Source organism: Cenococcum geophilum, assembly GCF_001692895.1.
Source record: "Cenococcum geophilum 1.58 unplaced genomic scaffold K441scaffold_49, whole genome shotgun sequence".
Lineage (NCBI taxonomy): Eukaryota > Fungi > Ascomycota > Dothideomycetes > Gloniales > Gloniaceae > Cenococcum > Cenococcum geophilum.
Window position 1 is genome coordinate 30949 of NW_027137607.1, and position 14280 is coordinate 45228.

A 14280-nucleotide genomic window follows, 5' to 3' on the forward strand; every position below is an offset into this window, starting at 1 on the left:
ATCTATTATAATGAGTTAATATAGGCCTAACCACCCTCCCTTTTTATGCTATACGCGTACCTTAGACTAGAGTAGTAGATCAAGCATAGTTAAAGTGTTTGGGCCATTTCTTATTCCTAGTACATTATTAACCTAGCGTATAGCGTAGAGACGTCGCACCTCCTTCGTTGCCTTATAAATAGCCTTAGCTCATTATATCGGGAAAATATTCGCAGGATGAGATTCAAGTAGACTTTGTGTAGCGCGTTTCGCGTAATTGACATGCAATTTGACTAACTTGACACGTAATTAACCAACTTAACACGCAATTGACCAACTTAATATGCAATTTAACTAACTTAATACGCAATTAACCAACTTGACATGCAATTTAACTAACTTAATACGCAATTAACTAACTTGATAACTTTAAAAGCTAACTGCATATTCCTTGACACGCAGTTAACCTATTTAATAACTTTAAAAGCTAACTGTATATTCCTTAACATGCAATTAAGGTAAAGCTATATACTAATTACGTAATCTTATATAATCTTATATAGTCTTATTACTTAGAGGCTCTGCACAAGGCTCTGCACAAGGCTCTACACGAAGCTCTACACGAAGCTCTACACGAAGCTCTACACGAGGCTCTGCACAAGGCTCTACACGAAGCTCTACACGAAGCTCTACACGAAGCTCTACACGAAGCTCTACGTACAGAGGCTCTGCACGAGGCTCTGCGCGAAGCTCTGCGTACGGAGGCTCTGCACGAAGCTCTACGTAGAGGCTCTGCACGAAGCTCTGCGCGAGGCTCTGCGTACGGAGGCTCTGCACGAAGCTCTACGTAGAGGCTCTGCACGAGGCTCTGCGCGAGGCTCTGCGTACGGAGGCTCTGCACGAAGCTCTGCACGAAGCTCTGCACGAAGCTCTGCACGAAGCTCTGCACGAAGCTCTGCACGAAGCTCTGCACGAAGCTCTGCACGAAGCTCTGCACGAAGCTCTGCACGAAGCTCTGCACGAAGCTCTGCACGAAGCTCTGCACGAAGCTCTGCACGAAGCTCTGCACGAAGCTCTGCACGAGCTCTGCACGAAGCTCTGCACGAAGCTCTGCACGAAGCTCTACGTACAGAGGCTCTGCATGAGGCTCTGCGCGGAAGCTCTGCGTACGGAGCTCTGCACGAAGCTCTACGTAGAGGCTCTGCACGAGGCTCTACGCGAGGCTCTGCGTACGGAGGCTCTGCACGAAGCTCTGCACGAGGCTCTGCACGAGGCTCTGCACGAGGCTCTGCGCGAAGCTCTGCGTACGGGAGGCTCTACACGAAGCTCTGCACGAGGCTCTGCGCGAAGCTCTGCATACGGAGGCTCTACACGAAGCTCTACACGAAGCTCTATACGAAGCTCTACGTACAGAGCTCTGCACAAGGCTCTGCGCGAAGCTCTGCGTACGGAGGCCTCTACACGAAGCTCTGCATCGGGTCCCCGCTATATTCCCGATAGCGTTCTACACGTGTCTCTGCCTATGTAGCCGCCTTATTTTTTACCCTTCCTTCCCTCCTTACATCCTCCCTACCTAGGGAGGCCACTAGAACGGCAGCCAGCAGAGGACCGTTGCTAGAACTAGATGACTATCGCTAGAACCAGACGACCGTCGCTAGAACCAGACGACCGTTACTAGAACCAGACGACCGTCGCCGTCGCCAGACGACCGTCGCCAGAACCAGACAATCGTCGTTAGAGCCAGACGACTATCGCCAGAAGCTAGACAACTGTCGCTAGAACCAGACGACCGTCGCCAGAACCAGACGACCGTCGCCTAGACCAGACGACCGTCTCCAGAGTCAGACGACTATCGCCAAAACCAGACGCCGTCGCCAGAGCCCAGACGACCGTCGCTAGAACCAGACAACCGTCGCAGAACTAGACGACCGTCGCTAGAACTAGACAACCGTCGCCAGAACCAGACGACCGTTACCAGAGCCAGACGACCGTTACCAGAGCCAGACGACCGTTACCAGAACTAGACGACCGTCGCTAGAACCAGACGACCGTCGCCAGAACCAGACGACAACGACTAGCCAGCGAACACTATAAACGATTCGATTAATTGATCGAATTAAGGTAGCACAGACAGGTAGGTATAAACAGGGAGATGCTGACGGGTAGACAGGTAGGCAGATACAGACAGGTAAGTAGATGCAGACAGGCAAGCAGATGCAGATAGGTAGGCAGATGCTGACGGGTAGGCAGATATAGACAGGTAGGCAGATGCAAACAGGTAGGCGATGCAGACAGGTAGGCGATACAGATAGGTAGGCAATGCAGACAGGTAGGCAATGCAGGCAGGTAGGCAATGCAGACAGGTAGGCAATGCAGACAGGTAGGCAATGCAGATAGGTAGGTAATGCAGACAGGTAGGCAATGTAGATAGGTAGGCAATGCAGACAGGTAGGCGATGCAGGCAGGTAGGTAGATAGGCAGGTAGGTAAGTCAATAGGTAGATAAGTAGAAGAGAACCATCGCTATATTATATTAAATTATCTAAAATAATAATATTTATTTTGCTAGCCTTATAAATAGCTTTAAAATAGCTTTTATTTATTTAAAATATGCTATTAGTATAAAAGAGGTAAATATAATTATGGTTGCCAAATGCGTAGATTGCTGGTAGGTTGCGCGCAGGCTGCGTGTCAAAAAAACACGACATAGGCTAGTCGGTCGAGTTGCTAAATGACCTCAACTGCGCGCCAATTGCGTCAACCACCAACCATTGAGGCCATTGAAAGGGTACTATATTTTGCCGATGTATATAATAGAGGGAGATAGTAGAGAATTATTAGTTATTTAAGGGTAGGCGCTAAAGACTAGCAACGTGGGTATAAGTCTATCTGGGCTAGCGGAATCGTTAATAGCTTTAATAGCCATTTATAAGGTAAGTTTTTCGCTAGCGTCCTCTAGTTCTAAAGAGATAATCTTATATATACGGCGTAATGGCGCGTAATATCGCTCTACTTTTCTAATACTATTATATACCTTAATAGGGACTTCCTTAACCTTAATTGCCATTGCCTTTATCTATTATTAAAACTCTATAGATAAGAAGTTCTTTCCTATATTATAGACAATTTAATTAGGGGGTCCTAGGTAGATATTAATCTAGTATAATTAAAGGGTATCCTATACGTTCTTAGCTAATATATCCTTTAAGAATTATACGGCTTAGAAGGAGGTTAAGAAGTCAACGACTTAGAGTACTGGCTTACCGCTAAGATATATAACGTTAACAATAATATAGAAGTTAAAGTTATAGTTATCTTTAAGGGTAAACTTAAATCGGCTAGGGGACTTCTGGTTTATTTAGTAGTAATAGCAGTACTTTATAAGATACTTAATTGCCTTAACCTTAACTTTATAGCCTACTTACTAAAGAACCCTAAGCAATTAATAAACGGATAGGTGGCTAAAACAATAGTATAGTTAACGTAACTCTAACTTAGTTAGGTAGCTTTAAGTAACACTCTTTTCTAGTTAATAAAGGAGTAACTAAGGGTAACCCTACTTGCATATAACGGGCACCCGATTATTTCCCTAAATAAGTATATCCTTAAGGTTATTAAGCTTAACGCCTAATTTATCTATATCTTTAGTGCAAAATAGAAACGGGGTATTTATAGGAACGACGTAAAAGGTAATATACCCTAAGGGGGTTTAGACCCTAATTATGCTAAAAGAGATTATAGTACCCTTGCCAAAACGAATTATATGTTAGCCTACCGTTAAATAGTTAATCTAAACAGAGCTATTAAGCTGCTAAAGGGCTTAAACTTAAGGTTCTCCTACTATAGATACTCCTATAGCTCTAGTATCTGGCATAATACTATAGAAGACGTTTGCCAAGTATCTGTCATTAAAGGAGAACGCGGAACTCTCCCTTAGCTTATTAAAGATATCTAACTTCATAGTAAAATGGAGCGTAGATTAGTTATTAAGAATAGTAACGGTTTATATGCCATCTACCTCACTATACTTAGTGAAGTATTAGTTGGGTAAGTACTTCTTAATTTCTATATCCATAAGGAGCTGTTCAGCCTTATTAACCTTACCCTTAAGATCTTTTACGCCTTTATATTAAACTAGGAAGCTTTAGAAGTAGGCTGTAGTAACCTTATAATTTCTAACATTTCTTATACTTTGGCGAAACTTATTATATACCTCCTTTTACTTATTAAGAGAATGCCTAATTAACTAGCAATTTGGTTTCTTATAAACGTAGCACTTCTTCTAGTAATTACTTTAAAATAAACCTCTATAAGGACCTCTACCTTTACCTTATAGTCGTTAATTATACCCTCTACTGTATTACCTACCCCGGCCACTATATATTTAATTAGTCNAGTTATAATCATATTAGTTAGGCGGGTTAATTAAAGTAGGTTAAAGTTAGGCGTTAAATTGCTGTACTTCTTAAGAGCGTAGAGCGGTGCTAATAGAAGATCTTAATTAAGCACACACTCCTTTATAAGTATTTGCAGGATTAAAGAGAGCAAGGTTATATTCTTTAACACCTTAGTATACGCTAATAACTTAATTATATAGGCTAAAGTCCTTTTAATATAATTCGGATAATCTATACTAAATCGTCTAAAGTTAATTAAAGAGCTTTTAAAGATAATTAAGCCGAGGGATACCTAGGTTTATAGCAATAATCCTTAAAAAGGTAGTCTCTCTCTATTCTAATATATACTGCTACTTATTCTCTTCTATTTTAAAGTAGTATCTTAACTCATATATTATATAGTTAAAATTGTATCCTTTTCCTACTAAACGATTATAATAGAAGGTACTAGCTTGGCCCTTAAGCATAACAGAATAGGCGTTGTGGTATTAATTAGACTCTATTCCTACCTTCTAGTAACAGTTATAAAAGATACATAGTTTCAAATTAAGAATATTATATAATTCCCTATTAAACTTCTTCTCCTAATCCGAATAGAGCTTCGCAAGCTCTATAAGTAATTTTAAACTACCTCTGATTTAAGATTAAGATAGAGGGGGTAGGGGTTACATTATAGGCTGCAGTGGGGACGTAGGTCTAGTCGGTGGAGTCTAAAGGTTATTAAATCGCGAAGCAATGGAATCCTATGCCTACTCTTATTGGGGTATAGTATCTAACGTTAAGGTTATAGGTTAAATTAGATACAGAGGAGTTAAAGGCGGAGGTAGGTTCGTCTCTAGAGGTGTATTACTTAGGTTCTATCATAAGTTAAGCTTCCTTATAGTACGTAGTTAGTGCTTAATCTCTTATAGAGTCCATTTGTGCTCTTCTTTTGCGTTAATAACCTACTCCTAAATATTATCTCTAATAGTACCCCCGTCCTTAGGGACAAATACTCTATTCTCTTAAAGGAAGTTACGGAAGTCCCGTACGATATCCTTGTTCATAGGGGCCTATATTTTCTTTATCCATCTAACAAAGTCCTCCTTTATATATTCCTATAGCGCGGTATTATTATATTCACTATCCTTATAATATGCTATACGGTATAATAAAAATCCATTTAAGTCTTATTTATTAGCGTTTGTAAGGTTAATTATAGCTTTATTCTATATCTTTAGGTTAATATCTTCCTTATACTTCTTTAGGTAGGTTAACGCTATAGTAGGTATAGAATTAACAGGGTGTCGTACGTTGAAGGTAGGTAGGATTTTCGGTTTTATAGGATCTTATAGGTTTACTATTAAGAGGTAGGCAATTTAAGATATTGTTTAACGCGTTTTGGACGTTAACTTGGGACCTTAGGTTTAGTAATACTTCTAACCTAAAGTACTTAACCAAATCTTCGTAAACGCGGTTGTTCTATATAATAGACGTAACTTAGTATCTCCTAGTACTTAGTAACACTTCTATTACTAGTTTTCCGTAAGTTTAAGGTAGTATAGTATTACCGGGATCTATTCTATATAAGCGTATATAGCACCCCTATACGAGACTGTCTCTTCTATTTAAAAACCTAGCTGCTCTATAGTTAACTGTATATTCAACCACTAATCAGTATTAGTCACGCGGGGTGACTCACTAATAACGACTACTCGAGTAGGGTTATAGTGATGTTGGTTAATAAAGCTTATTAATTAGAATAAGGAAGGGCGAGGAACGTAAGGCTCCTCGCCACGCTAGTGCCGCGGCGACACGTGATAGCAACTTGCCTCATTCCCGACAGCTATCTACTTTTAAAATTTTTATATAGTAGCTATACTTTATCTCCCTTCTTAAGATCTAGTCCCTTAGATCTCTTAGCGTTATAGTACTTTTTTATTCTTTCTTATACTTTCTTTACTAATTTTATAAGGTCTATATAAAGATTTATTCGTATCTTTATCCTTTCTTTAACTATATTACTTATTTTTTTTGCTTATTATAGTAATAACGATATTCTTAGCTTATATCTATAATTTGCCTTAAATAGTAATATGCCTATTCCTTCCTATAGTGTTATATTATATGCAAACTATATAACTAGTAATAGCGATATCTAATTATTTTATACGTAATTAATATAATATTTTAGGTACTGCTCTAGTGTCTAATTTAATCTTTCTATTTAACTATCTGTTTGCGGGTAATATATAGTAGAAATTACTACTTAAACTCCTTGCTCTACTAAGAACACTTCTTAAAATACTGCTATAAATCTTAGGTCTCTATCCAATATAATCTTACTTAGTACTCCGTATTTTATAAACACTTCTTTAATATAGATTTTAGCGATATCTTTTGCTAATATTTCTTCTGTATATGCTATAAAGTAGCCCTATTTAGTTAACTTATCTACTATTACTAAAATTATATTATACTCTTATCCGGTAATAGAATCTCTTAACTTTAGTAACTTAATGACAAAGTCCTATAATATAACCTCTTATAGTCTCTTTAGTATCTTAATAGGTTATAGCCCTCTATATAGCTTATGCCTTATTAGTTTATTTCTTTAGCAATTTAAATACTCTTTTATTACTTTTCTTATAATATTCTAGATTCTATTAATAATATATTTTTCTTAAAGTCTTAACACTAGGCCTATTGCTCTATTATATCCTTAAGTTATTCTCTTATAGAAATCTCCCATAAAATGCTCTACTATGCTTTTTAGGATATACTTTATTTCTTAATTTTCATATATATCCATCTATAGATCTTTTAGCTATACTTTTAGAATTCTTTATACCTAAAAGCTCTTTAGTATCTTATAGACTCTTTTTAATTTATTATCCTCTTAAGTTGCTACTAGTTTAGGGTAATTATATCTAATCCATATATCCTTATCTCTGTATAGCATTGCTCCTAATCGCTTTTTATTATTCTATAGTTTAACTTTTCTGCTAAGTACGTCTACTTTTATATTTTTAGTTCCTTTAGTATACTAAATTTTAAAATAGTATTCTATAAGCATCTTCGCCTATCTAACTTATCTCCAGTTAAGTTCTTTTATTATTAAAAACCCTATTAGGTTCTTATAATCTATCTTAACTATAAATAGTTTCTCTGCGCCTTATAAGAATACTCTCTATTTTTTAAGTACTATAACTATACCTAATAGCTCCTTATTATAGACGTTATAGTTTAACTCTAGTAGTATTATCTTTCTACTATAATACGATACTAGATGCTATATATTCTTATACTTCTATAGTAAATATACTCCTAGTACGTAATCTAATATATCTGTCTTCATAACCGTGTCTAGTCCTAGTTAATAGATTTTAAGAATTAGCTCTTAGGTAAACAATTCCTTTAATTTCTTAAACAGCTTCTTTTATTTATCTCCCTATACTTATAGTTCCTCTTTCTTTATAAGCCTAGTAAATAGTTTAATATTCTTTAACTATTGTACTATAAACCTTCTATAGTAGTTGCAAAACCCTAAAAATAACCCTAACTACATTATATTCTCTAGTTCTTACCAATTTACTATAGCTTCGATTTTCTTTAGGTCCATACTAATATAACCTAGTTTAATAATAAATTTAACGAAATCGGTCTTCCTTATAAAGAACTCGTATTTCTTAATTGCTACTAGCATCTATTCTTTCTATAGTCTCTTTAAGACCTATTTAACGTATTCCCCGTGTTCTTCCTTAGTTATTAAGTAGATAATAATATCGTTAAGGTATACTATAATAAACTTATTAAGGTGTTCTCTTAATACACTATTAATTCGTTTCTAAAACATTACTAATATATTCGTTAATCTAAATTGCATAACTGATGGTTTATATAGTCCTTCTCTTAATCTAAAGGCTGCTTTCTATTTATTGCCTTCCTTAATTCTGATTTAATGGTACGCCCATCTTAGATCTATTTTTATAAAGATTTGCGCGTTACCTATCTAATCCTAGATTTCGCTAATTAAGGGTAAAGGATACCTATCCTTTTAAGTAATACTATTTAACTGTTTATAGTTAATGCATAGTCTAAGTTTTCTGTTTTTCTTTAGTATGAATAGTACTAGATAACCTACTAATGATTATAATAGTCTAATATATTCCTTCTATAAGTTTTCTTAGATAAACTCTTTAAGTACGCTTACCTCCTCTTAGGTAAGCTTATAGGTTAAAAAGAACCTTAGACTTATTCCTAGTTTTAACTCTATCTTACAGTCCTATACTATATAATCTACTAGCTCCTTACTTTCTAGACTTTATAATTTCTTGCCATACTTATAGTATTTCTTTAGTATATAACTTAAGCTTTACTTAGTCTCTTTATATATTACTCTAACTTAGTACTATACCAATTTAGTTTACTGTTATATCTTATATTATTAAGTATTTCTAATATTAACCTAACCTATAACTAAGGCATTCCTAATACCCCCTTATCCCGTCCTAATAGTAGGATATTAAAAGATATCTTAATTTATCTTCCTTTAATGGTTATCTAAATAGGTCCTATTTTAAGATTAATAATCCCTTCTTTATAGGTTATTAGATCTCCTAAAATTATAACTAATAGATAAGGTTGCTCCTTCTATCTATAAGGTAATCCCATTCTTTTAACTGCTATTAGTAAGATATAGTTCCGCGTTACTCTACTATCTATTAGTACTTTAAATTGCTAATCTTACCATTTAACTTATAAATTTAGGTATTATCCTTAAATTCCTTTAAGGGTCTAAAGCTCTACTACTAGCTTCCTCTAGTTCTATAGGCCTTTACTTTTCTTAACTATTAGCTACTTAATTCTATTATACTTAGCTTACTTTTTAGCTAATACCTAGTTTACTTTTTGTCTTTAATATACTATAGATATATATTTTCTAAGTATTTCTACCACTATTATCCGTCTAAGTATTCTTCTATAAGGAATCTTCCTAGTTAAAGTATTAAGTCTCCTTCCTCTTAAACTTCTATTAGATGCTAGCCGTATATATACTTAATATTTCTATACTATTACTTCTCTAGCGCCTAATATATCGTTATAGAGTATTTCTAATTTTTTTCCTTTAGATTTTTGTGTATCTTATATATATTATCCACGCATATAATCTATAATAGCGTATAGTGTGCTAGGTACTTTAGGTTAACTCTTAACTTATTTTTATTTTTAAGTTTAAACCTTTATTATATTAATCTAAATGTTATAACTTTATTTATAGGTACTAAGATATATTTCTTACTTCTCTAGTCCTCTAATTATTTCTTTAGATCTTTTAATATTATAATTAAGGCTCCTTTAATATAAGTTATAGCCTTCTCTATAATGGAGTAGTCCTAGATAACTTATTTATCTAACTATATATAAAAATCTTCCTATTTATCATTATGTTGTTGTCTATACTACTTTTAGTATAGCTACTAAAGTGTATACGGTTTGTCTATAAGGAAGTATCTTCTTATTATTACGTTATAACAGCCCTTTATATATTGTTCTTTAAATCTAGTAAGGATCCCTAAATCCTCTTTATTCTCTAATTTAATAAGCCACTTAGCTCTTAGTATGCCTACCCTAGGCCTATTAGTAATTTTTTGTACTAGTGCTCTGTTCCTTATACAACCTAGTGTATTAAATCTTTTATCTAGTTTCTATTCTTACTATACGATAATTCTTTATCTAAATTCTTTTATAGTTTCTTTTAGTTTATATTTTATAAATAGATCCTTAAAGTCTTCTTACTTCTTAATCTTAGTATTAATATTTTAATCCGATTGCTAAGCCTTACTCGTAATTTCTTTAATAGTCCTTATTTTATTGCCGAAATCTTAATCCTATAAGATTCTTAATTTTAAGCTTACTTCTGTCTTAAGCTTAGCTTTAGCCTTAGTTTAACTAGGCTTTACTAGTGTTCTTATTTTATCTTAAGAGTCTTAAATCTTACTTATCTCGTCTTAAGAATCTTATATTTTTAGGAAACTTCGTCCTAAGCTTATTTATATATTACTAAACTAAGCTATTACTCTGCTCTATTAATTATTGTCTATTATAGGTCCTTAAGCTTACCTTATTTTATCTTAAGAATCTTAGTTATTTTATATCTCATTTTAAGAGTCTTAAGCTTTTGGCCTTTTGCCTTTATTAAGTACTAAAGTGGTTTACTATCCTACTTCTCTTATATCTTACGAAGTAATAGATATTATATCTAGCGGGGTCTTAATCCCTACTAATATTCCCTATTTTATAGTAGAATTATTCTCCACCCCTTATATAATATCTCCAAGGTCTATATGCTTTTAGTAAGCTGCCTTTATTACCTTATTATTACAGAATGTTTTACCTATATTAAACTTATCGTCCTTAATATCCGATCTGCGAACTAGTTTATTAGTTCCCCTATATTTTATAGGTTTTAGCTCTTATAGCTAGTAGCTTACGCTATACTTAGCGTCCTTATAAATTTGGTATACGTTATTATAATAAAACGCGAAACTTTTAATTAAATATTCTTTTGTTCCTTATAGTATATTATTATCCCTCTATATATATATATTGTCTACTAGTCTTATTTCTTTTACTACGTAGTAACCCTAGCTACTTTTGTAGTCTTTAACGTAATAACCCTATTTTCCGTAATATATATAAGCTCCTTCTTTAAACTATTTTTCTTGCTATAAAGTCCGCCTAAACGTCTTCTGCTATTAAGATCCCTAGCTTAGCCTTTACTCCTTAAACCTTTAATTATTTAATTCTTATTCTCTAGGTTTCTATAATTTCTCATTTTATTTCTTAAATTCTTTAGTACCGCTGAGGTCCATTAGCTCTACGCCATACTATAGTTTTTAACTCTAACTTTATTATTACGTGCCCTGCGCCTTATATAACTATAGAACTCTATCCTAACCCTTCTTAGTTTACTCTTTTTAGTAGATCCTATTATTAATCTTAATTACTTAATTAATTAAATTCCTAAGAGTATCCGTATCTTCTATTAGGATAATTACGTCCTAGACTTTTACCTTAAGTCCTTACTTATACTATACTATAAGCGCTTTATTATTTTATTTAACTTATATTATTAACGTTTAAAACTATATTATATACTTAATTGCTAAAGTCCTTTATACTAGGTTTTAAAGCTTTTTTTTTTACTATAGTAGTTACCTCTAGGTCTCTAAATATTTACGTTAATTATTTTATAAACCCGTTCTAATTTAAGAACATATACTGGATCTCCTGGTTAGTGGTTATTATACTATATTCTTACATTTCTATAAGATAAAGTTTAAACTACTTAAGTGCCCTTCTTGTTAAGAACAATTCTGCGTAAGTAACTTAATCTATAGGCGTTTCTAGTTTAACTCCCTTCTATATAACTTTAAAGTGCATTTATATAAGGAATCCCTTAAGCTTTAACTTTTCTCCTAAGAATCGCTTAATTAAGGGTAACTTAACCTTAGCTGCTCCGATCCTACTAATCCTTTTTTTTTTAAAAATATCTTATTATTATCTATTAATTAGTCAACTATTTCCTATAGTTATCCAACGGTAACTAACTAAGAGTTAGTATCTTTTGCTATACTAGTATCGTTACCTAATTTTAATGTAGTTGCTACCGTTAACGGCGTTATGGCTAATACTTTTGGTAGTATGTTGTTTAATTTTATTAATACTATAACCTTAGTAGTAAATATATAACAAAGCCTTATAGTAGGAACTACGGTAGACTTATTAATAGGCTAGGTATATAGGTATAGGTTAAGTTAATAATAATAATATAACTAGTAAAGTGGTTACCTAATAGATTAACTCTAATTATATTCTAAGATTTACTATAAAGAAAAGAACTATCTAGGTAGAGACTATAGTCTTTTAAATACACAACACTGCGCCTAGAAAATGTACTAAGTACGTCGGTACATTAGTATATTAGTATGTCCTCCACGTTCTTATACTTCTACATTTCCACATTTCCACATTTCTATATTCTAAACTTATAACGTAACTAGCTACGTAACTTAGCTACTCCTTATTTTATAGCTTAATCGGTTCTAGCGCCTTCTATACTATCTTAACCAACCTGTGTATATCTCTTCTTGGTGGTGTTGCTACTACTAATAAATATATTAAAACCCTTTAGGGGTAAATTTAGACCTAGTAGGGTTTAATATAGGCTAGATAAATTCTTTTATAACCTAGTCAAGGCTAAGGGCTTTTTAGAGGTTATTTAATACCTACCTAAGGAGGTATAAAAGACTTAGAGAGGTATCTATATAATAAATAGAAAAAGGATATAGACTAACTGGCTAAGGCCTTTAGTAATTTAGAACTCCGTTATAAACCTAGCGCCTAGTATTTAGACAATTGGGTTTATAAGGTAGATAACTTCTTTAAAATGCTAATAATATAAGATAATACTAGAGAGCGTATACGCTAAATTATTAGCAAGATTAAAGACCAATCGCTAAACTAAATTGCGCTTAATTAACTTAATAAAGAGCAAATTACTATATAGCTATAACTATAGACCTTCCTAAAGGGTTAGACCTAAGATCTATATATTATATAATATAATAATATAAAATAATTCTAGAAGAGTATATAGCTAGACCATTAAGATTTCCGCTAGTTTATAAACTTTATAGAAACTTATACTTAATAGATAGATTTAAAGCCCTTTAAAAATAAAGATAGTAGTATCTATAAGAGGAGAAGATTAGATTTATCTAAGTTAGAATTAAGCTAGTAATTTATAATAAAATTAAGTATATAGAAGCCCTAACGCGGATTACTATATATACTAATTTTAAACGAGTAGTTCTAAACGCTAAAGATATAGTAAGAAATTAGACCTCTTTTAGTAAGAAGCTAGGGGGTAACTAAAAGTGTAGGCACTTTAGTAGTAATATAGGGCAGACCTAAGCTTTAAAGAAACTGTTCTTAAGGAGAACTTTAAAAGGGTTAAAGTTAGGGGCCTTAAGTAATAGAAGAGACTTCTAAGGCTAACCTAATACCTATCTGGTACCTTTATAGGAATACTCTAAGAAGTTAAAAGAAAACTTTATAGGTAGATCCTATTAGAAAAATAAGTAGGGCGATAACTATACTAATAATCTAAAAAAAGAAAAGCCCTAGTTATAAACCTCTCCTAGATATAATTAGGGCAAGATATAGAAGAAGAGACCCTCTATATCGCTATTAAGCTAAAAATAATACTTCCTATAGGTAAGGTACGTTAGTTCTAAGTACTATATAATATAATTTAGTAAATATTTTTTATAGCGCTACTACAGTCGCTTCGGAAAAGGACGATCAAATATTAGAAACTATGATTAAAAATAGAAATTTGCCAACTCCTTACCTGTTTAAACCCTTTTTCTATACTCGCGCATGCTACTACCTATCCTCCATACTAATATATCGCTATCGTCTATTTTTTAAAGCCATTTAAAGCCTATATTGTTTCCTATTTTAGTTAGCGCTATAATGTACAGGAGGAGAGCTAAAGCACCTAAGAATACTGTAAAGAACGCTTTTAAAGCGCCTAAAGAGGTAGACCTTACTGTCAAACCTATACCTATACTAACGCCTTCTCCTATTATAGAACAGCCTAAAGATCTTTAAACCTTTCTTCTAAATATTATCGTATACGCCAATACCATAAAGATATTCAGCAACGTTCTAGCTATCCTATTTAGAGCCTTTAAATACTAGGAGTTTGTTACCTAAAATTCACATTAAGCTAACAAATATTACAGTCTTTGTTCTTTCTAGCTTAATTAATTAACTGCCGTTATTACGTTATTAAATCTAAAGGATCCTATAATACTTAAAGAGGTAAATAATATAGATAAATAGCGCGAAGTAAA

General features: G+C 33.4%; 1 protein-coding gene across 1 annotated transcript; it reads left to right on the forward strand.

Annotated features, from left to right (window-relative positions):
- Positions 1-13836: 13836 nt before the first annotated feature.
- On the forward strand, positions 13837-14064 carry K441DRAFT_666492 (uncharacterized protein; the record flags this gene model as incomplete). The annotated part of the gene is made up of 1 exon (XM_067649670.1): positions 13837-14064. A coding segment is annotated over one exon (168 nt), but the record flags the coding sequence as incomplete, so codon positions are not given.
- Positions 14065-14280: the final 216 nt, after the last annotated feature.